The sequence below is a fragment of the Diorhabda carinulata genome, chromosome 10, assembly GCF_026250575.1.
Source record: "Diorhabda carinulata isolate Delta chromosome 10, icDioCari1.1, whole genome shotgun sequence".
Classification (NCBI taxonomy): Eukaryota; Metazoa; Arthropoda; class Insecta; order Coleoptera; family Chrysomelidae; genus Diorhabda; species Diorhabda carinulata.
Genome location: NC_079469.1, coordinates 12,052,755 through 12,078,934, shown reverse-complemented (window position 1 = coordinate 12,078,934; position 26,180 = coordinate 12,052,755). Strand labels below are relative to the sequence as shown.

Below are 26,180 nucleotides of genomic sequence, written 5' to 3'. Positions count from 1 at the left end.
TTTTCTTAAAACCTCTCGTCGTATTATCAATAAAATTTTGCAGCGCAAAAAATGATTAATGACTCACAGTGGTGCGGAATTCAACATAAACTTTTAAAAAGATTTAGGTAACTCAAAAACTTTTTCTTGTACTCGAGGAAAGTAATATTATTGAGTGGAATTTTCAATTGGCTTATACTTTATATTAAACTCACTTCAAAAATAGAAGTTGTTGTTCATAATCTAATAAATCAGAATTATATAAAGTTAATAGATGGTTTTTTCCGAGTCCCATCTCACGTTCTACGTAATTTAGTTTAGTTTAGTTTAGAGCAAAGATTTTCTTATAATTTTTATCTTATAACGACCACGTGATGAACTGAAACAACAGTTTTAGAAATCTAAAAATATGACATAAATCTCTTAGATCTGCAAAGATAATGAAATGTAATGCTTATCTAATATTTGCAAACATTTCGGATATTGATACTTTGATATTTGATACTCCTTTAGTCTCTGAAGACGATAATTTGGTTATCAAAACGCGCATCAGACAGTACAATTGTGAGTGTAGGTGTAGTGGTAGTTTACACAGAGTGTTCAGTATGAATAACAGCTCTAGAAATCTCAAATTAGGCTTTTTCTGATGAATATATAATAATGTTTATCATTCAGACCTTCATTATATTTGATTCATTGAATTTGATTGATACTTGAGAAATTGGTTCCAACTTAAATAGACACACTGTAGATATTCCAAAGCTCGAATATTTTATTGCCGCAATGAAAAATGCATTTCAATTGAAAGAGACTTAAAATCAACACGGTTTACAAAAGAAAGCATGAAAAACATCTTCTCTATAAGTATAACTTAATGTTAATTAACTACTTTTTGTGTATATTCGAAGCGGGGTTTCATGGTTCGTTTGATGAAGTAGAATTAAATCCCACTAATAATAACAAAACAATTTTAAATAGACTTGTAATGACAAAGTGTGCATAAACGAACAAAACAAACAAGCAAAAGAAATAATGTTCCTTAAAAGCCAACATTAATGAGCTAGAACTGAAAGTCTTCGAGATGCTAAGAGAACAAAGGCGGGTTATGCGGAGACAATAAGTTAATTAATAATGAATAAATGGTTACTGTACATCATTATTTTCATCCCAATAATAATTATAGTTGATATATCAAAGGAAAGGAAGTAAATTATTCAAGTTGCGGTTAATATATTCAAAAGTATATAGTTTGAATCGTATAAGAAACAACGTAAACATAATGAATGGTGATAAGAAAAAACGAGTTATAAATCAACCAATCACATCGAAGAGAATATAGTTATTTTGTATGAAATATAGAAGCAGAGAAAGGAAATTCCGTAAAAATTACCAACATCAGTATAAAACTCCAGCCGCCCATATTCTTCAAGTCTTAAGGCTAAGAACCTTTAATTGATCATAAAAAACTTGTTGAATTCTCTTTTAAGAGAAACAAGGAAAATGTATGATCTTTTGATATTAGTTGTATTGTCAAATCTATCTTTTTACTGTATCGTTAATTTCATTGTTTATTTTGTTGACTAATGTGGCGACGACTCACTTATGCCTTTAAAATCTACAATATCTCTGAAATTATTTGTTGTTTTATTTCTTATCAATAAATGGGTTGTGGGGCATGGTTTAGCTTCAGTTCAGGTAATTTTTTTCTATTCTAACCAGTATGGTGAAGTCGTGATCCTTCACAGCCTTCTATTAAGCAAGTATACAGATTGTTGTGTCCTCTTCTAATCTAGAGCAGCTAGAATTTATTGAGGTATTCATTCAATCGACGATATTCTATTGAAAACTATGTTTAAACTGGTTATCATATTCTTTCGATAACTGCTTGTAATTTTCCAGTAGTGCTTCACTTGTTTCACCTTACGTGTTGGAGTAGCAGTAATCTTATTATTTCGTCGTTAATTTTTCATTAATTTTCTGAAATATTGTATTTCTGCTCTTTCTACAAAAAGGTTCTGGTTCCTTCAAGGACGGAAGCTAATTAGGTATATCAATTTTTCTACTCCGTAGTGCCCTATGCTCCGCTATAATATAACTATGAATCAAGTCGTTGAGTTCGTCAGTTATTTCTCGGTTAGTTCTTATCCTATAGTTTCCTCCACTAATTTTTACTGGTTAAATTAGTGTTTTTTCATGCTTTTCTCCATTTTTCTTCATCATTTCTTGTTAGTGTCTTCGTTTCAGCTGAGTACATCATTACTGGTCTAATAATCGTTTTATATATAATGATCTCCGTTTATATTTTGAATGATTTAAGCTGGCTCTTAGACTATAATGCATAAATCGATTACAAGTTCAGCTGCCAATACCGCATAATTATACATTGTTTTAAAATTAGTCGTTGCGATGCAAATTATTCAATATATCAGAAAATTAGTAGGTTTAGAACTTTATGCATTGTTTCTCATGATCATTAAAGGTTTTGCTTATTGTAATCAGGTACTTTCAAAATTTAACTGATTTTAGTGAATAAGAAGGAATAAAATTCCTTATGAGAACGTTATGCTGATCCTAAATAAATTTGTGAGGAGGTACGGTAACTTACTCATTCAGTGATACACATCCATAGTAAATAACCTAAATAGCAGATTAGAGATTTCTTGAAAAAGTGCGTTTAACTGAAAATAGTCATTTTTGAGAGGCAATAAGAATTCAATTAGATGTGAATTTTGAGGACATTCGGCTCAGCAAAATGGTGGATCCCCACATTTCATTGCTGCTACTCAGAATTACTACTTAGTTACTTAATAGAATATATTTAGTTGACATTATCCATAATTTTATTCAATATTTGAAATATTATGAAAAAAATATGAATTTACAATATGTATATGTTAATACGTTATTTTGTAGTAACAGTGCACCCTGTATGATTCCAATCAATAGAATATGAATGGCAGATGACCAATTTCACAGAGCCTGTACGTGTACTATCAATTAACAAGAAGTTGCTACTACTATTTCATTAAGACTGACGCATCATCATATGAAACTAAAAGAAAAGTGCTGCCTTTCGAAAAGAAGCGAAACTTCATCCTCTTTCTTGGGTGAATGTATACCTCAAGTAATACCATGAGGTGAATAAGAAATTTTTTCCAAATAATCCGATGAATAATAATTTATAGCTGGATATGCCCTCGCCCTTCAATGAGCGGATGTCAACTGGATCAATATTTTCATTGTTCAGGAATCACTCATGTAGATTGTTTGGGGAACCGTTCTAAGTTCTTAGCCGCACTGCACCTGTACCTAAAAGATATTTTGTACAAGAGTCGGCATCTCAAAGTTCTTTCCTTTTCAATGATTGCTATTTTTCTAGAAGTTTTTGTCCAACCGCTTGAGTTGTTAGCATTATCCCTTCGAAGTCTCTTTCTAAAATGGGCTGGACATTTATATAGTAGATACTTTACTGTCTCTATTGCTTTAAATTTGATTTTAAAAAACCACGATTTTGAGACTTATGTAGGAACCTAGAAGAAACTGTTACTAAAATCGATAACCTTTCTGGGCTATGATTTTGATCTAAAATAGTTAAAACCTTATGATTTTCTTCTTGACTATTGAATTTATTGCAGGTTGAATTACATTTATATGTGTTGTTGTTTATATTAGAAAGGTGCAGGTTTTGTTTTTGTCTTGCAACATTTTTGGTACTGTATAACCTTCATTAATCCACGTCTCATCAAGGTAAAAGATTTCTTCTACTCTGCTCTGTACTGTTTCATACTTCTCAAGTATTTTCGTCGCCAGCAAACAATTTCATCGCTTTCCAGTAAAAGTGCTTTACGGTTATTCTTTTCCCAGGCAAAATCCTGGCCAAGCTCCATTAAAATCTTATCTAGGGTGGGTATTTATTTTTTGAAATAAAAAGAGTGAACTTTTCTTTGAATTACACTTTTGGTGTCTTCACCAAGGACTTTTACTGGTCTGCGTGGACTTTTCTTGGGAGGTTCCACTTGGCCAGCTATCTTTCTCCCCCGCAAAAATTTAAAAACGGTGAACTTTCCAACTCCAGTCATGCGGGAACATCGGCCGACAGTTTCTTGTATAGTAAATTTCGGGTAATCGTATTTTATACAATCTTGTACATCTGAAATAATAAGATAGTTGAACATCTTTTTGTTGGTGTAAATGTCGCCATTTTATTACTAATCTTATAATACTTTGAAAACTATTTACGTACCTGTTAAATGAAAAATGTAACTGTTTAATCTACTACCTTAATAATGCCTACACAATATTTCAAGACCTACACCTATGGCCGACACCGAACTGGACGGAATTCTCCATTTTATTGCTCTATACCTTTCTGAACTAGATTATAGTATGTTTACCATTAATAAAAATAAAGAGTAAGACTTCCGTATCATGCCGGTGAAGAAAGTGGATGGGGTTTGGTATATAAGTTGAGTTGGAGGTGAGAACTTAAAATATTCAACCACGTATTGCGGAAATGAGAAGAGGAAGAGTTATGAAAAAGTGAATCTACAGCTGTATAAATTATATAAATAAATATATTGCTTGAAATAACGAGAATTTGAAACGACATCTAGAACATGACTAATCAAATCTAACCTAATCTAACATAACTTAACCCAACCTAACCTATCTTAACCTAACCTAACCTAAACTAAACTAGCCTAACCCAAAATAATCAAAGATTTTCTTTTCTTTTTAGATTTTAGATTCAAATCTAGAACCTTAGGTTACGCAATGTTAAGCATGTTTATCAAATTTACTATATATGTTTTAGGTCATAATGCATTGTTAAAAGTTCTTTCTTTAGAATTTTTTTTTAGAACTCTATACCAAAAATTATTGTATTTACGGTTTTGATAAGCCCAGAGTACATAATAATGGTAAAAAAATCGCATTGGCATAGCTTCGCCCTCAGCTAATCCGCAATTTTATATTCTATATTTGGAGTAACCACCCCTCTAGAAGTTTTCTATAAATGTTGCTTAGAACATTCGATTGATTTCAACATTCGAAAGAAGTTTCACCGGCTATTAATAATAGAAAGATTTGAATAGAATTTATTTATTAAGTTCATCATTTTCAGTAGCACAAAAAAATCTTTATATAAAATTCGTTAGTGTACGCCTCTGACTAGACATTTTTTGTAATAGGTTAGAAGACGTTTAATTCAAACAGGTTAATTGGTGTCTGTCTCTGTAATCGCTTCTTCCCTTCTGTTTGAAAAACAATGCGACGAAACGATGCACTTGAGTTGTTGATAATTACAGTCACATTTGGAATCTTTGATGCGGCATAAACCAGTGTTAACGATAATTTATGAGCACAAATTTTATAATTTAAATACTTTATTTCGGTTGATGACTATGAAACTGTTCCAAGGGCTCGCCATATATTTCTTATGTAGTTACGACCAGAGAAACTTTTCCAAATTTAATTTCCAATGAAAAATAAGCTATACATATACACAGGTCAACAAAATGAAAGAAAAAAATAAATTTGGTTTTTGGAAAGTCAAAATTAAATGGCTTGGTCGGATTTTTCGAAAGTTACTTTCTGCTACAATGTGTTCATAAAGTGAGAAAAAATGCAGATATTTCGATAATGTTTACAAAAAAATATTCTATTGTTCAAATAACCCATATCCTCTGTATCCTTTGGATACAAACTAAAAGTATTGATGTAATTAAATTATAAACTTACTTGTAACCTGTCAATGTAGGGGTTATATTTGGAAATGACAAACTTGTCAGAGAAAGTGATATCTTGAAAGAACTATAGATGCACCAGTAGGTAATAAAATAACGTTTAACAGTTGTTCTGGGTAAATACGAGGGTGGATTAAATAGAAACTCGGAATTTTGAAATAAACAAAAAATTAAGTTTCGCAAAAGTAGCTGCACTGGATTTTGGACTGATCTAGAAGTGTCTGTTGAAAATTACTCGAGCAATTCGGGGATGGGTGCCTTTCCAAGACTCCAAGTGTATGAATGGTGTTCCGCTTTCCTAAAAGACTTAGAAGTAGCGGCAAACTTGGTACATGCGGACGCCCCAAAACAAGTGTTATCGATGAGAAAGTCTGCGCTGTAGAAAAACATATTTTGAAAGAACAACGCAATATTGCTTAAGAACCGGGCATCAGCGTAGCAAATATATCATAAACGTCTCAAACGACTTGTGAATTCTAAGCAGAAATTCACACGCCAGGAAAATTGTACGCGTCTCCTGCAGCAGTATGAGGAGAAAGGGGAGAATTTATTGCAACAAATATTTACTATAAGACTTCGGTACATCACTATATTCCTGAGAGTCACCACGCGTCTATAGATTTTAGGAAGAAAATCAAAGGCGCGGCAGTTAAAGCTAAGGTTACACTGTCATCGGGGAAGGTGTTGTGTATGGTATTTTGGGACATGAGAGGAGTAATTGCGGTTGATTTTTTCACTGAATAAAGAACTGTGAATACGCAGTATTACAGTAATGCCAGACCGCATACAGCCCAGCTCACGATGGAACCATTGAACGAATTGGTTTGCGGAAAACTGGAATACCTTCCTTGTTGTTCCGATTTGTCGCTATGCGACTATTATTTTTAATAGTAAAATTGCCCTAAACAGATACTAATATTAAAGTGCCAGGTATAATTTCACGTATCTCTTCAAATGAAATTTAGCTCTTTGGGATCAATGATTTAGATTTGATGTACAGGTTATAGGTTATAGTTATACAGTTATAAGAATTATTATTTGATTGAAAATATTCATTTACATTAACATAAAAACGATTCAATGATTCCCAACACAAACAGATTTTGCATTTACGAGGTCATTGCTGGCCTAGACCACGCTAAGCTATCATTTCCATTTCCAGACCTGCTTTTTTCGAATTCCATATCTTCAGAAGACTGATTGTTTCTTCAGCTACTTCTTCCTATCATCTTTTCCAAGCTCTTCCAATTGGCCTACGCTCTTCAAGTACTTTTCTCGTCAATTAGTGCTAGTTATTGCTAGTTCGTCGACTTATATTAAGTTTAATAGAGTGTTCAGGAAGCTACTATAATATTGGATAAACGTAGGTGGGTAGCAGAGAGTGAGGGAATATGAAAAAGACTAACTGGTTAGCCGAGTTTTGCCACCGACCTTGGGCGTAGGCTATTTCATTAACTAGCTCTGGGAAATTGTTTTACCACTTGCTGCCAATGATTTGGAGAAGGATAAGGAAATATACTTGTTACGATTTGTTTCTTTTCTTCAAACAGTCCAATATTGATGAGTTAGTGCAGAGAACGGAGACAGAATAACCTATGTTAATGATGTACTAGAAACCAATTCCTGCTCATCTTGATGGACAATCACAAATACTTTTCAAGGAGGACAACGAATGATTACTTATAAAGTTACATTTGAGACCAGCTTCCGTCTACTCTTTGTTTTACCAATGATATATCATTTTCTCAAGTGGCGGTATTTATTAACACCCATTATTTTCTTCTATCTTGATATATGAATAACGATCTGTATCTATTTTTAAGCTTGGTTCAATTTTATGGGGTTCAAGGTTCAAAATAAAAATCCTTATTCTAATAAATGACTATCGAATTACAATATATCATATTTACTGTTTGAAAATCATGGGAGAATGAAAGAGAATGAAACCTATTGCATCGGACGTAATTTTGAAGGATCGTAAAGAGTAGGCTTTGAGCCCCCATATCCTTTTGGAATCACTTGACCCGCCGTAGCCCGTATTTATCTCTAAGGGAAGCGAGAAATTGGTAGATGAAAGATTTACGACTTCATTGTATTGAAAACAGAATATATATCCTTAGAGAAGCAATGAAATTAAGTGTTCTCTGGAAAAAGAATAGACTATTTTCCAATGAAATTGTGCTGGTTGTGAAAGTGTGTTTCATTATTGTGTCTTCACTTTTATGCAAAAACATTCGCAGTTACAGGTATTTACAAGTTAAATTGTCGAATTCTAGATAAGTAAAATTTCATTTTTGTATCATTGCGTATCATTGAAACGGTAAAAGTCGTGATTCTTGAATTCTTGAAAGTTTATAATTTCGGTTTTCACTTTGAAGCAATTATAAAGAGGGAAGGGACGTCTCTACTTGTTCGTCAATCTAAGGAGTGAGGTCTCGAACTTTCCAATTCTACGCAACCAATCATCCAGACTGATTCAGTCTGTCAACTCATCAGTAAAAAGAGATCCTAGATAATGGAAATGGTTTAAAAATCAAAGAAAATCTGCTAACAATGAAGAATTGAACACTGTGTACACTGACACTTACACTGTTCATCTTTTTGGAAAGTTTGACGAGAAAACTGTTATTGTGTACTTCTCGATGAAAGAGGGTGAAATGGTATTAAAAAGAAGTGGATGAAGAAGAATTTATGACAATATTTGGCTGTCTTCACTTCACAGATAATTTGAACGTTTTCCTACTTCAACAGCTTCCCGAATTCTTTGGAGCGAAGTAATACTATGGTTTTGGTTTTATTGAAATTCACCGAATCCAGTATGGATTGGGTTTTTGGTGGAGGTGGAGGACATACTGTGATTAGTAACATAAACTTAGTGGTCGTTTACCCTGATGTCGGTTGATTTGACCCATGCTTGAACGAGAGCCAGCTAAATAGGATATTCTGTACCCTTCATCGGGAGTTTGAGGATTCTGCAAATTTTGTCTGCCTTACCTTCAATATTTTTGGTTAAACATTTAAGTCAGTGGAGATTTGGTTGAGGTGCACTTGAAGTTAAAAATTTGTAGATTATCCCAGTAACTTAATCAATGTTTGTTTCAGTTGATATGTGATGATTGGCTATCACCAGATAGTGAAATGGATCGTGATGATGTATTAATAGAAGAATCACGGATAGTGATGTGATTCGGCATTGAGAAACGGATCGTGTGAGTGGTTAGTGGGTTCAAGATAGATGAGGTGTGAGTTTTTCTGATTTAACCTCAAGGAGTGGTGGATATAAGTTTTTTTCTCATTTATCGTGATCGCAGGAAAGACCAAGTGATGAAATTATTATGGCATGTAACTTTACGAACCGTCTATCTATGGATGAAAGCTGGACATGCAGTTGAAGAAGTATGGATTGAAATAACCATGACATATTTTCAAGCAACAGTAGGCACTTAATAGATACATGAGGTTATCTAAAAAAACGTGAGAAGATGAACGTAGATCGCTTCGAACTATAATCTAAGTATGTCATTTAATGTTTCGAAGACCAGTCTATTGATAGTTCTTTCTTCTAATCTCAGTTGCCGTATTTCAACGAAAAGCTGGAGTTTTAGCAAGAGTTTGAATCCGAGGGAATGATAGATAGTGAAATATAAACAGAGTAGCGCCACGATATTACATTCAAAATTGTAGATAGGAACTTTCAGATAAAATTGCTCCGAAATTATTGAAGTACACCGGTAATCACGTTCAAAAACTGAGAAATTGATTTTTCAAGGGTTAACTGTAATTCAACTGGTTAACTTCGATAATTGTAGCAACGATAGTGGTAGTTCCACGTCTGTAGAAACTGAATCATTTTGTTGGCACCTTTCGAATAGTTTCTCATGAGAATTTTGGATATATCAAATATCAAACCTAGCAGTGAAGTACGAAATAAGACAGAAGCAATAATTTGAATCATACTCATATGAAAATATTGGAATATAATGATGTTCCTGACTAATTTTGTGTTGAGTTTGTTACATAATGGAAATGGTTCCAAAAAAGTCATTTTTTTGGTCGATCACGCTGTATTTTACAAAGAACTATAACATTTATTCGGGTTACGGGATAAACCAAATAGATAGGATCAAGTAGATGATGGCAGAAACTGAATTTCACTTGATTGTTAGCTGTCGCAGGTTATTTGCGTAAATATTAAAACGATTATAACTACCCAGAGTATAAATCGAAATAATGTTAATGAGCTTTCATTTGTTAATCAAAAATTTCGTCATTGATCATTGGATTTAACGAAAATGAACCAAATTTGTTGTTTTAGATTATTTGATACTGAATAGAGATAATTGAAACGTAATGCCAAATATTGTTGTTCCGCTTCAAAATCAATTTCGATGTAACTAAACAAACATGGCATTCAAAATTCAGTATTATTTTATTCGTTGAACTACTGCTTTTTAAATGAATAGTTGAATAAAATGAAATATTTAATCAAATTTTATCGTTGAAATGAATTGAAAGGGACCACCATACACAAAAGTACTTAATAACTTAATCAACAATCAATCAGAAAGGTCATTGATAAGTGGTACTCAGAAAATGTATGAATAACAAGCACTGAACCTACATTTACCAAAAATTGTAAATATACTTCATAAATCCCGATCCAGAACCTCCACGAGGCGAACAAGCACGAGGGCTGGGGATGGTGCACTCGTCTACCTTCGACTTACCACGGTTCTCTTCGATTATTGTCGGCTTTTAGACGCGAGTAAAAGGAGGCGAGTAAACGAATAGAAGTAATCTCGGACTCGCTCACTTTTCTGTCTAATTTTCTTTCTAATCATTTTGATTTTCTTTTTCTATTTAAATGACATGATAATGGTGGTGGACACTCTGTCACTTTAATCAGATCCATTTTGTAATAGACGTTGAAGACTACTGAATAAATCGAGAGTCGTGTTGAGAGCCTCTATGAGGTACATCCGCAATCAACATTTGAATGGAAATTTTGAGAGAGTACTTCAAAGTATTGATGGAAACTTAAAGAGAAATAAACTTCCGCTACATAATCACTTTATTAATAGAGCCCCATGTCTGACTAATTTTTTTGTAACAACTCAAACAAAGAATTTCATGAATGTTCTATTCACTAGCTGGTGCATTGGATTTGATCCTACAAAAAATTTAATGTTATTTGTTAGCAAGCTTCATCTCAAGTCAAAGTCACAGTTATAAATATTGCATAGAATTCATTTTGAGATATGAAGGATATGGGTTAATATAAAAAAGTTTCCAGAGTATTTTTCGATTCTCGGATCAGAAATTTTCAGGACTCTATTTTTCATCTGTTTGATCAAATCGTGCATTATGCACGTTATGTGAATGCTAATTAATACATCTTCCAGAGTTTATTGGTTTTTAATACTAGTCGATTAAAATTGCATTGTTATTGTTTCTAATAAATTTAGTGACAATAAAAGTGAGGAATGTTCGATTTTTTCTCGATTTCTAGTAATCTGCATATGATTATAAAATTATATGATATTAAAATTATAATTATAAAATCTACATATGTTTTGATAACGAATAACTTAAAGAACAAAACCGATATAACAAAGTTCATGATATGAATTACATAATCTGCTAGTGTAGGTGTTATTGAAGAGCCCATTCGTACTACAAAGATTAGTTGGTAATTTTTATTTTTGAAATAATATGTATTATTGAAAATTAACATTTAAATAACAGAGATTATCTGATAAAATGCCAATTTCTACTTATATCATTACATCGTTGTTGAAAATCTGTAATGAAAAACTTTGTTAACTGTATGGGAGTCTCTATTATGATGTTCATTTTAATTATACTTTCGAACAAAACAAACGAAATTTCTAGAAAAATTACGTTAGAAAATGCTGTTTATTGACTTCGATAAGCTTGAAAATATTCGAATTAAACGTCATCAATACGAAAAACAAAATAAAAATACATTAACAACCATGAAGTATTAAAAACACAAGGATTGCATGATATCTTCGACGTCCAAGAGATTATTCTAGTTATTTCCTCGTCATCTGTTCCATCTCTCTATATTATGGTGCCTTAATATTTAATCATTTCGACTCATTCCATTTTCCCCCTTATATTGTTATGTTAATGTTAATTTTCTTATTTTCTTAAGTCTACTACTTTTGACTTCCAAAAATTAATCCTCAGGTTTTTTTTGTAGTTCTCTTTATCATATCATATATTACTTATTAAGTCTTTTTCGGTAACGACAATTCTACTGGGTCCATACTATAACATCCAATTCTAATTTTTTCGGATTTTCTTTAAGATTCCGAATTGTTTTTTTTTTAACGTAACCCTTGTTGTTGGCAAATAGATTTTTATGGTATTTATCTATTTAAGGCTTCTCTAAACTCTTTGTTCTACACTATCAATTGCTTTTTTTAGGTCTTGAAAGTCTATGTATTTTTCTTTCGCTTCGTTTTTCTTTATCTATTGTTCACTACTGAATACATGATCTTGTACACAGTGTCCTTTTCTAAACACACTTCTACCTTCGTTGATCCTTAATTATTCTCATTAGTTTTTTCCTCAGTATTTACTCAACCTAGTTTCTTCTATGATTTTTATTGGAATCCTGAATCCCATCTTCTATTCGAGACTATAGTCGTTTTCCATGCTTTATAATTGTTTAGTAGGTCGTAGAAATACTCCTTCAACCGTAGTATTATTTCCTGGTCATGTGATATTATTTTTTTGTTTTTCTTCTTTATTTATTTCATTTCATATTGTATATTTCAATATTTCAAAATCCGTTCTTATTTTTAAAAAGACTGAAATAGTTCGAAACGTCAATTTTTACTTATTATCTTAAACTGATTTTCATAGAAAGGAGACCTTAAATCGAGACGAATTAAAACAAAAAACATATAAAAAGTCTAAGAAGGAAGAGTCAGATATATAGATGAATTTATTAAATTTTTTCAACTCGAAAAAACCTAAATATAAATTTCTAAACATATTGGTATTATAACAACAATGTCTTTTGTATTTTACCCGTTTTTAATCAATCTCGTATGCACCCCTATATCTCTGCCTTATCATCATCATGCTCGCCTCAATAAATCGCGAGTTCAATGAGTAAAATCCCAATTTATCGCACAATACATGTCGGTTCAGCTTTACAGAAACGTCCTTCATAAAAGTTATAATGTACTAACGACACGTGCATAAATGAGATGAATCATCCACTCAAATAATTTTCCTCGTGCTCATTTTTGATATGTTGGTAAAAAGTTGGCAGGGCCACTATGTCGTAAAGGGACTTCTCTGAAAGACGCTGAAGCTTTTCAACGAATAGATTTAGGTTATGGTCTGTGACAATCACGTGCATGTATGCGGTCATGTTGAAAGTAGGTTTTGGTTGCCGTGTGTACACAGAGCTGGGTGTAATTTTGAACGTTGTCATCGAGTGGGTTGCTGTGATGTTTACAAAAGTTTTATTTTATTATTTAAATATACAGAGTATAGTACAAACAATAATTTATGCGCGAATCGGAAACTTATAAACACTTCTTTTGGAAATAAAAAACTAGAATACTCATACGACAAAAATCTGGATAGAATTGACGACTATTGGATAATTGATTGAAATGAAGAAAAAACTGCAGAAAAACGAAGAATACGATGAAAAATTGAGATATGAGAAAGAGTTATTGCATTTGGACAAGGAACGAAATTTGATAGCTACGAAAAGTGAAAAACAATGATTGTGGTAGAATAATATAAAAATTTAGATTAACTTTATTCAAAAAGTGAGACTGAAAGTATAAAACTTAACGACCTTATGTCTATAGAAATAGTTTTTATTCAATTTAGCGAAACGAATTTATACAACAATCACTTATTCGCATATACTTTTCATTCATGAGGAAAATATATGTAGATTCTTTTCTCTGGTGGAAGTTACTCAGTCGATATACTGGCATTACTACTATTCATGATTCCCGTGTTTTTAATGCATCAGCCCATATCTAAATGCTATAAGTGAGTACAGAGGTCACTATAGATGATACTAATTTCCTATTTTTCTGCTTTGGACCTCCTATGTTGGGCATTAGCTGTGCTCAGTCTGCTCTGACCATCGTCGCTTTGTCGCTTAACTGCTGTGTCTGCTGTTCGAAGTGAAACCGAGTGTAAATCATTCTATGTGTGTGCGAGCGCAGCGTTTGTACTCTATTGTAGCCAATAAACAGCCAATAATATCTTCATCAGAGGAACGTGTTTCCGTGCTCATATTGATAATACTATTATTCTAGATTCACAAATAAGAACTCACAAGCAAATGTTTACATGAACCAACTTTATTGCCAATTGTTTGAACATTGGCCACTTCACTCTTTTCGATTCAAATGTAGGCTCCTTGATACGATTTCAAGAACAAGTGTCGAAGTTCTTTTACTACCAATGCTGCATAATTTTGTTTATTACTTCCACTATTATTACGATGTTATTTACACTTGAGTGCTCAATAAATATATTGTGAAAAGGATATTAAAACACTAATTTGTTTGCTTCATTTTTTATAAGTAAATTAATATCATCATTGCGTCAATTTTCCTCACAATTATCATGTCTGTGAATTAATTAAGAATAGAATTGTACACAAGAGTTCAGAGTAAATATATTTAAATTTATCACGGGAAATCCAATAATTATATTCTCTGTTACGAAATTATATCAATTATGTCTTAGTTATAAAAAGAAAAAAGCATAACTCGTATAATCAGAATTATAAGTTTCTCCAACACTTGTTTTATCACATCACCATGAGGATAACAATAATTCTGTTAATGTCGTTCTGTTTGGTCATAGCAGAGGTGAGTCGAATTTCAAGTTATTTTACAGTGATCTATAAACTTACTAAATATGATAAAAATATTGTTTCCTTAGTTTTTACTACTTAAACCACAAAGCTGGAATGTCCAAATAGCTCTATCTGTAGATATCCCAAAAATTCTATAATGACTTTTTATTGGTGTGAATGGGTATGGACAAAACATCTCAGAATGCTAAATCCACAAGCTTCACAGCAAATACAGTATGATAAAGTTTAGTACCTACTTTGTCCTTCGAAAATTTGAGAGACTAAAACCATCATCATCAGTTATCACATTTTAAAATTATCTACAAACTCAAAGGGTGTTCTAGAATGCTATGCCATATCAAAGTTACATTTTTTTGAATAAAGCACCTAACATTTTATTGCATATTTGGAATCAGCTTGGCTTTCCCATTACAATAATATGGAGTTGTGATGTGTTCTACGGGGTATTTGATTTCCAATTTTATAAAACCTATTGCGGCCAAAGCATTCAATTACTAGTAAAAATTCTGGAAAATAATTCATACATTCAAACTATTGATACATTATTCTGTCGTTTGTTTGTCTAATAAATCACCTTGTACTTATATGAGTATTGAAAAGTACTCTCTATATTCTTATTAATATGTCGAGCATTTCTCATACCTAAAATCATTTTTTTGTAAAGCTATGATTATGTACCTATATATAATTATTTAATAATCAATTCTAAGTTGGGTGAATTGTTCATCAAAAACTGGCATTTGTTCCTGTTTCGAAATGTGGAAGGCTGAATTGCAAATGAAAAGATAAAGCCAGTATATTACAAATAAATTAAAGGAACGAAAGAATAAAATACTTATCCTATTTGCTACCGTATACGTTCATGACTTGATTATCACAATAGGTGTTCGAATTGACCAACAAAGACATCAATACATCATTGAAAGAGTTACTCGCATTCCTATAGAAACATCTCGAGATTCATTCCGTATTCTCTCTATGAAATACCTTGTTGTTTAAGGTATTTAATATACTTCATTCTCAATGCATGCCTAGAAAAATGAGTCTATTTTATTAAAATCTGGTGATCTTGGTGGCTACTATAATGGACCATTTCCTCCAATCCATCTTCTACGAAATAGCTCTTTCAGTTCACCATTAATTAATTGATTAGCGTGAGCGGGCGCGCCATCATGCAAAACCACACCATTTGATACTTCTTTCAATAGAATATGTGATTGATTGACTAGAAAATCCAAGTACATCTCAGTATGTTAAATGTTCCTCAAGAAATATGGTACTGAGACTAGACCTTGTTACAAGATTTGTATGTATTAACATATAAATTATAAAAAAATATTCAAATTAAATGAGTAAAAAAAGAGAACATTATGCAGTATAAATGAGGTGGAAAAAATAAATCAAATCCATACCAATGCTAATCATGAGTATATTATGAGAATGTTATTTCCATAAGACATGGAATAACAATAAAAACCAACTAGTCTAAATACTGCATGAGGTTTCTACACATAGTATGAAAAATAGTTTTTCAAATAATCTATGGTTAATTTGTTATAGTTTTTATTCTCATATATAAATGGAAAACATAATTAAGATGGCTTCGGTGAAGTTGTTTGTCAAACTACTATGATAATTCGATACAGAATTGGTCGCTCTTTCAAAAAATCAACAAAACTCCATCTATATATTACTGATATTTACTATATTTTTCACTATATAGTCACGACCAACACAAATTAATCTCATCGAACACACACTAGAAACAGCTTTAAAGTACATTTCAACTCCAGCCCCTATTTACATTTAATTATATCAGTATTTGAGCGGCGTGTATACACAATCAGAGTTTGGAAAATGTTGGCTCAGAGAGAGGACCTCAAACATCAGATAATATGGACGAGTATTTACTTGAGTATCAACTTGTGTTCTGAATAGTGATATTCTCTTATTCATAAAGGAACGCTGATGAAGCATTTGCCTTGAATCGTTCCATCATATATTGAATATATTATTAGATGATAATACATGCTCTTTATGGTGTACGAGGTTCGCTATAAGATATACCCCCATGTTACAGCTAATATTACTATAAAAAATATTCTTAACTCAAAAATAACTTATTTGGAGTCATTCTGCAATTACTGATAATCACAATATGACCCATTGTGTTGACAGCAATTTCGTGGTTGAATTTAGCATGTTCTTTTTTTTTAAAAGCAGCTTCCCCTTCGCAAATTTTTCTCATTCCGCTGTATCTTTGGCGGTTCGGTGGAGTAGACTGTATAATCTTATCTCAGTTATTAGCCTTTTTCATCAAAAAGGCAATAATAAATTTCATTTTTTTAGCCTGATGCACCCAAATTCGACCATCCCAAAATAATAGCAGGTATCGCAGAATGCTCTAATACAAAAGGTATTGACATACAAATGTTATTTGATGCCCTTAAGACAGATGTAGACGATGCTCAAATGAAAGACTACAATTATTGTATATTGAAAAAAATCGACTTGATAAAAGATGATGGAACACCAAATACAGAAGTTGCTAAGGAGTACGCCGAAAAATTCTTTCCGGAAATAAGTGAAGTTTTATTGAATACGTGTTACAAAGGTAAAGGAGATCCTGTGGAGGTATCTTACATCATTAGTAAATGTGTATCAAGCTTTCATGTGTTTGATTGAAATATCTGTAAAAATTATTTCAATCTATTCAGTTATTATAAAAGTAGAAATTACATCTAATGAATAGGTGAATGAATAAATAGAATCGTTCAAGTAAGTGAAACATTTTGTTATTATTTATAGCTTCCCTTGTAAAAACACCAGGTTGCCCTTAAAATTATATTATTTCTGAAAAACGCTTTAACTGAACTACCAGTGCAAATATATTTGAAGTATTAAGTATTCAATAAAAGATCCCAATCACATTTAACTACAAACGAACGGAATCAACTTTTGATAAAATTGAAATTCATTGTAACAAACAAAACCGAGATATTAGTTCTTATTTTGGTCTGAATCCTAGTTTTTTCTACAACATCTGGTTCCATATATTCATAGTACCGTTTACGTACATTCTTTTGCAGATATTACACCCCAGTAATTTCGACATATGTTATAAATTTTGTATTTTTAGCAAGTGTTATAATTAATAATATGTTAATCAACAGAATATTCTTGATGATTGTTAATCATTAAAATTAGAAAGACATCCATTGAAAAGAAGCTTCTTCTCCTTTTGTTTTTTGGTGTCGTGACTGTCTGCAAGGGCGGTCTATTTCCATGACAATGTGTTTGAATTGATCCCTACTATTCATATTCTGCTATCAACCCTGCCCTGATTGATCAAGCGAGGTATATGATATTTGGTACCTCATATTATTTGCCCGAAAAAACTGCCCTTTCTTGTTTTTATGACGTTTAGGAGTTCTTGATCTCTATTGGGCCGTCTAAGTAGCTCTTTATTAATGGTATGGTACATGGAACTGAACACCTTTAAAAAGTCGAACAAGCAAGATGATTTGTTGAACGAATTTGTTGTAGCAACAATATTTCTATTATACTTTCAAAGATTCAATTAAAAATTAGTTTTTTATGTATGGTCCTATTAAAAAAAAACTCTGTGAAAGTACAAACAAAATCCACATCGATATAATTTTATTCTTTGTACATAACGACGTTCCTCCGCTCAAAGCTGAAAGGAAATACGCCGATGATACTTTCTCCACTGAACTGATATATTACACCCTATGGTTGGTAGCTCACTTTCAATTGCCAAAGGTAATATGAAGTGAGATCAAAACATTCGACAAAAGAAAAAAAGTAAGTATATATATAAAAATTTTATTGAAATCGAACATCGGTGAGAAATTTGTAACTTTTTCATGAATGAAAAAACTGAATCTGAACACCACATTGAACTTGAGGACTTGAGTGAATTAGAAATTTATTAAGTCAAATAATTATAAGAATAGTACAAAGTTCTCTAATAACAGAAACTTTATTTAGAAACGATTAAATTCGGGCTTGAACAGACTCATACATGTCAGTTTCTACTGTACATCTATATTGGGATAGTCCCAGATGTACCTGGCCTGACATCGAAATGGCAATAGTTGATAAAATTGGAAAATACGCAATCAATACAGCATACGTTTCAAATTTGAAGACGCCACGTTTTTTGAGTGTGGCAGTCCTCAATAGTGAATATTTCAGTGAATTTGAAAACATGGAAAAATTTGTTATCATTTTGTGATACAATACTTTTCAATTTTAAAAGTCTTAGTCCGACCAATATCAAACCTGAGTCCATGACTTCACATCCGAAACAAAAAACAATCAAAATAATGAAATGAAAAGGGAGGGCTGACTCCAAAGAAGGCAAAGTCCGTTGGATCTGCAGACAAGGTCTTGGCGTGGGATTATTAGATACACGGCAGATAATTTCCATTGACTATCATGAAAAAGAAAAAACTATGAACCGCGAGTATTAAGCGAACTTATGTTACGTTTGAGCGAAGAATTCTATCAAAAAGAGCCGCATTCGGCTAAAAAGCACCAGCTCACCCATCTGATATTGCAATGGCCAACATTAATATATTGAAGTTTGAATTGCTACCTCGTGCACCCTCTTCGCCACATTTAGCCCGCTCAGATAATTTTCTGTTTCCAAAATAGTTCGGTGGTTAAAGATTTTCCAACAATGAAGAGGTGATGTCGGCAGTTACGGGTATTTTGAGGAGCTTGACGATTCTTATTATAAAAAGGGTATCGAACTTATTTAACATCTCTGAAAAAAGTATATGGAGCTAAAAGGAGATTAAGTTGAGACATAAATATATTTTTTTCCAAAATTTGCGGCTTCTTCATTAGGCCAGCTACTTATGGGACCATCCCTTTACATATCAGTTTAGAATGTGACGTGATGATAAATAATTGTTTCGATTTATTAATAGTCATGAGCATGGAATGGAACCCTAACCCCAAAGGAATTACTGGTTAATCAACATTTATCATAGAATTGATATTTTCTTCTTTGCCTTATGATTATTAGAAATTCATTATCATTTCCTTCACGTTGTTGATAGTATTCAGTAATAAGATCAGTAAAAACGGAATTTTCTCGGAATATTTTATGTATAGTATCCTGAGTTGATAGATTTATCAAAATAAAATGGGTAGAATAGAACAAAAATTACGTCGACTTAGAACTGAAATATTATAGAATCTGTGAGCATAAGATTGAATAACGAAAGAAATTGGACGCATTATTATATGTCGAGAACAACCCACTGAACCTTCAAGAAAAGTAGCTAGTAATTGCGATGTAAGTAATATGTCTGTCCAGCAAACTTCGGGAAAAGAAAAATACCATCCACATAAAATTCAACTGGTGCAGGGAGTAAATAACGATAATCCCGATCGTCAATTAGAATTTCGTAAAATTGTTACAAATAGAATCTTTTGGAAAATATCCTGTCTCGTGAAAAGACTACATTTATCCTACAAGAGACAAGCTAAATTGTATTAAAGGAAACGAAATCCTGATTATACAAGAAAAGTTACACTTAGCGTCAAATTATTTATACGTTTCAGAAATTTTCCTCTAGAATTGGTAACTACTTAGAAATTTATTGGAAAACATGGAAGAAAACTTTTTCTGTACTTCTAATGGAAATAAGAAATCAATATCAACAATTTATCTTTCATCTCCACATTATGGTGGTGTTTTTCAAACGAGATGGTCAACTTTGTGCTAACTTTTTGACATTTGCGATCGGTATAATTTAGTGAATATTTGTTGGGTATCCCAAAAATAAGGATTTACCAAAAGTTTTTATAAACATACAATTGAAAAGAGAATTTCAACCATTAGTGATAATATATATAATATATCTAAGAAGATTGATGGGTACACCAATTTTCAATGTTAATTCGTTCGCTGTTTTTGTTTCAATGTCAGTTCATGGACTGCAATAAATGAAATTTATTGGAATGACACTGGCGCCATCTGTTAAAAATTGGCTTACCTATCATTCTTCTTCGAAACAAAAATCCACCTCGACTTTGCAACGGAATCAGACTCTCAGGCAAGAAGAGGAAGAACAAGTTATTGAGGTAACAATTTTGACTGGAACATTCAGAGATGAAGACGTACTGTTGCCATGTATCTCAATGATATGCCATTCGAATTCAAACATTCTATTAACAAAGCTCAAGGATATTTGTTGCAAGTGTATGGATTAAATTTGGAGAATCCATACTTCTCACATAGGCCCACTCAGGCTTCGGTAAATCTTCCATTAATTCAGTTACGCATTAGATGAAAAAACGTGGAATATTTTGTATTCCACAAATAGACATCGCATTGAACAGAAACGATGCAATATCACAAATTTTTTGTGTAATATCTTTTCTACAAATTTATTTCAGTTGGTGCCGTAAACGGCTGAACGGATTCGAATGAAACCTTGCACACATACAGAATATGATCTGGAATGACATATAGGAGACCCTTTATGGTGTGTAAAATTTCCCTGTTAGTTATTTTCCTATATACTAACCTTTGTTTGAACGTGTCTTGTTATGTATAAACTGTTTGACGACTTGTGATAAAAAACGTTCTATATAATTTAATAATATCAAATTCAACAGGCAAATACACGGACGAAGCTGGGACGAAGAGGGCAGTTTATATATTTGCAAAATTGTTGTGAGATAAAAAGAAGAAGTCAACATAAATTTTGGTTCTCACAAGAGAGAATGAGAAGTCAAAAAATACTTAAAATCACCTCATATAATTAATAAATACCGCACTAAGACAAAGACAGTTGATTGAGGCAAGGGAGACGTTTCTTCGCTCTCTAGTAAAAGCCTAAAAAATATCAAGGTTAGAATTTCAGACGATTCTTTGTCGCGAAAACGTCCACCAGGACTTTGAAATAATGGAATAAGATCTTCAGACTCTATACAAAAGCTGTTTGTGTTTCACAATCTTTTTTAAATAGAAAATTATGATCTTCATAAATACATCTTTGGAGATTGTAAATAGTTGAGTATTTTATTTTAATTATTTCATTTATCCACTTCCACGCCAGTTGTGAATAACAATTAATCTTGAGACAAATATTGACTCTCTAATATAAAATCTGGTATTTGAAGTTACGTTCAGTGCCTGGTACAGGAATATTAACACTTTATAGAGTATCTATTGTTGCAGTTTTAAATAGTCTGCATGTGAGTTATTGAGTTCACGTGACCTCAAGGAAACTATTAAAGTCATCTAGTAAGTTTATTCGAGTTTATAGTATTAAATCAGCAAGTTTATGATTATGAAACAATGTTTAAACTAATATTCAACACATCAATATAAAAATTCAATTCTGGTGTTAACATTGTGTTATACGAGGTTGGTTTGAAAAGTTTCTTACTTAAATATAAAAATTACCGAAAATTTTCATTTTTTTACAATGATAATAATATTCAGCACCTGATTAGTTGTTGTTTAATCATCACTCGAGTAAGTACTGATAGTTCTTATAAAATCAGTAAAAATAAATGAGATAGGAAGAAGCAAAAAGCCTACAAACATCAAAGATTAGTTGTTCACTATACAGCGTGTCATGAGAAACCTCGGGAAGGATATCATCAGGCTACTAAGGTGTCTTATTTACATTTATTATTTACAAGGTGATTTGTAAAATTGGCAGTGAATTTAAATTGGTTAATTCATCTCATTTGGGCATTACTTTCGACAAATAATAAATTGAATTGAATCAAAAGTCAAAATAATTATACAATGTATCAACTGTACCGAATGAAAACAACGAGTAGCTCTCAAAACTTTTTAAATCAAGATTGGCGTCGATCGTTCGACTTTTCTTGATATTTTTTACAAATTTTCATTATGGTCATTATCAACCGTTATGTATACAAGAATAGCTTTGGTAGAGCTTTTGTTTCTTCCGTTCAAAATGCCGCATCATTTTTGAACCACTTAATGTCATGACAAAAATGTTGTTTATGGGTTCCCTAATAGTAAAATTATAGGTGCTGCTACAAACTATTTCTCCGATCGTAGAATTACTGGTCATCCACCAATTGAATCAGTTTTTGATTATTTATGAGAAAATGGCACTTTTCCTAGTGGAAGAAGAAACACCATGTAGATGAAGCTCCGGGAGATGACATTATTGACGCTGTTACTATGAACCCTATAATAAGCACTAGACAGGTAAATCGAGTAGTTAATATTACTTAATCATAATTAGGTAGATTCTTTCAAAAAAATCATTTGTACCCATATCATATCCAAATGGATCATGGAATGATTATATTTTTAGAGCATGATGAGACTGTTTATGGCAACAGGTGGATATGACAAGAAGGTCCCATTTTTTATAATACCATTAGAAACGATTCATAGAGTATCCATAATTCAAGGCATAAATAATTCGGCAACAAAAATGTATATAGGCTGCTGGGTTCCATTTCTAGAACATTGAATAAATTTTAAACTGATCATGCAAAGTACATCAGACTTCCTATATTGTAGCAGGATTGATACAACTCGTCGGAGTTTTGATACTACACCAGAACTATCGTTTTTTAAATATATTTTGTGTTCAATAATTAGAAAAAACAAACTTCAATGAAAGAAACTACTAGTTAAAACCAAAACAAAACCAGAAAGTAAGATTGAAACGAAATAACGTTTATAGTTTATACCTGATAACTCACTGTACCACATTTTGGTACTTGACTATCACATAGTCGTTAACTTTTGTTTCTCTTCTACACGTACATTCTCAAAATGTTCTTCATATCTGTTAGCTAATTATCAAATGCAAAATGATCTGAGCAGTGTTCTTGTCTTCATTAATTTCATTCACTGTTTATGTTCAATTCAGTCTGTAGTATATTTTTATCATAGTTCTTTTTAATACATTTATTTTCTCTAGAGGCATGCTCATTTTTTATTGCCTACATATTCGGTGTATCAGTAAGAAACTTTGGCAAGTTTTTCTTAGCTTTTTTCTCGGAAGAACTTGTGGTAAAGGGAATGGGGTTGGGAACTCTTCGTTGTTCACTGTTTTCTAGAAACTATTCACCATAATCACTCCAATGGTCCTATAAGCAATAAGTTTAAATCTAGCCAAGCCTGATTCCAAACAAAAATCGGAGGTAAATTATTTTTCTTCTTAATAGACTTGAAGGTATTCGTATGGAGACAACAAAATCAACGATAGCGTGAATTTTCAAACTGAGACACTACATATTCATTAGTATTGTATGTAAGAAATTGCCAATGTAAATACTGATCGATAGATTCAAGAATTTAAAGAAACTTGTACATCACAGTGTTATCATTTATTCGAATAACCTGTTAGAAGGTGCGGTGTCGTGATGAAAAAGCACTTTCTATTTTTTTCAAATTTAGTCGCTTTTTTGCAACTTCTTCCTTTACCTTATCAAGCAATAATACGTTAGTCTCTGCTGTTATTATTTCACCTTTATGATGATAATCAATAACACAATTCCATAACTATGACGAAAAAGTTTTCAACTTTTTTGGAGAACCTTCACATTCTCTCCATTTAACCCGACGATTCTCTAGTACCATTTCTTGAATTTTTCTGATAGTATATATCGGTGGTTGTTGCAGTTTTTGACCGTCTCGAATACTCCTCAGTCAAGATTATACGTTGCTCAAAATTTTATATGAGTAAATGTTGGAGCTGAGTCTTCGTACACAGTGTTTAAGCCATCTCTCATTTGCGTAGACCTATTTTCATTCATAAACAAAACTTTTATGGCAGCTCAAAACTCGATTTTCTCAATTTCAGAAAGATCTTCACATTGACTGACTTATATGATTGTCAAACAGAAGCTAAGTGTTTAAAATGACTGACATAGTGAGGTCAAGTGGAAATATATGTAAAATATTTTTGTTCGAACCAATTTTGACTATCAAAAAACTATAGAATTAGTCCTTTTCCAAACTTGGTATAAATAGCCCTAGTTTATAATCAATAAATCACTTTTCATGTTATGAATCGGCTTGGTAGAAACTAACAATGTGTGTTTATGTTGTTAGTGCAAATGGAAGGACAAAATGGGAGATAGAGAACAGTAATAAGAGATATTAAGTTCGAGCTGCACGTAAAAACCGGAAATTTATATTTTTGTCTTTTACTTATTATGCGTTAGCGACGTAATCTGATATAAAACAGTCTATTATTGTAATACTAAAAAATTCAACTTTCAAAATTTACGAAACTCATGCACAATCCAATTTTGATAATCAAATATATATCTATAGCTCTATATCATCATATATTAGATCGGATTCACATAAATCACCATAAGTGTGGTGTTCAAGTTTACAGTCATGAATTGTATACAAAAATTTTGTCTGATGTTTTTTGCTTCCCTCCATTTTGTGTTAATTTTCTCAAGTATCGTACATCCTATGTTTCCTCATGCCTTTTTTCCCATTTTCACCTATTTTTGTATCCCATATTTTTCTCCATGAAAAAAATAGGATATTGCTTCTTCATTATGCTGTCTGTCTAATCCGTTCCTGTTACAGTACAATATTTACAGAATAGAAGAGTTGCGCAAAGAAATTTACAGTTACAAAAAGAAACAATTTGACACGAAATTTATAAATAAGTAACGTCTTACTACTGATTTAAAAATGAAATCTAATTTAAATAAGCTGTTGTTTTGAATGTAATGATAAATTGAGGTTAAGTTCAATATGGTCGTTTGTTATGTTGCGAAAGACGTCTAATATTTTTGTTGCCGGCCATAATTCTTGGTGTGGATTGTTTTTAGTTAGACTGCCGGTGATAGCTTCAGAAAAAAAGGGCAGTCAAGGGAGAAATTCGGAGTTCGGTGGAATGGTATTAGCAGAGTTCAAAGTAGTTCGATTGTTGAGAAAATAATACGTTTCGCTACCAAAATATCAATTAAATAGGGCTATACCTGATGCGTAAATGTTTATTTGAGATTAATATATTCAAATTCAAATGGAATGTGAAGTTTTTTATAGATACAGTATACAGTATACGGGCAAAATAAAAACACGGAATTTATTATATCAATTATATATTTTCGTATACATATAAATGATCTTAGCGAATTTCGAATCATTTTTGACGTTATATTTTGTACCTCGGCTCAAGCTCCATCTTTTAGTTCTTAGAGATACTGATCGTACTGTTTATACTACCACTACACCAACATTCACAATTACACTGATGTCTGACGCGTGTTTCGGTAAACAAGTTTTCGTTATCAGAGACTGATTCACTTTTCAGTTTTTAAGATATATTTCATTCACAGTATCTTATATATATGATTAAAATTTAAAGTCTTGTGAAAAATAATATCATAATATATTCATTTCATCTTATGTTCTACAGTAAATTATGGAAATTGAGCTCTTCCATTCATATACTTCTCAAGAACCATACGGAGCTCAATGCTACTCATTAAGTTTGTCAACAGACAATAAAAAACAAATTACCACTACATCAACACACAATCATACTGTT

General features: G+C 32.0%; 1 protein-coding gene across 1 annotated transcript; it reads left to right on the top strand.

Moving 5' to 3' along the window:
• The first annotated feature begins 14,514 nt into the window (after positions 1 to 14,514).
• LOC130898506 (uncharacterized) lies at positions 14,515 to 17,477 on the top strand. The gene is made up of 2 exons (XM_057807862.1): positions 14,515 to 14,608; positions 16,966 to 17,477. Exons 1-2 carry the CDS (start codon positions 14,558 to 14,560, stop codon positions 17,299 to 17,301), a joined length of 387 nt encoding a protein of 128 aa, XP_057663845.1. The 5' UTR covers positions 14,515 to 14,557; the 3' UTR covers positions 17,302 to 17,477.
• The last annotated feature ends 8,703 nt before the right edge of the window (positions 17,478 to 26,180 follow it).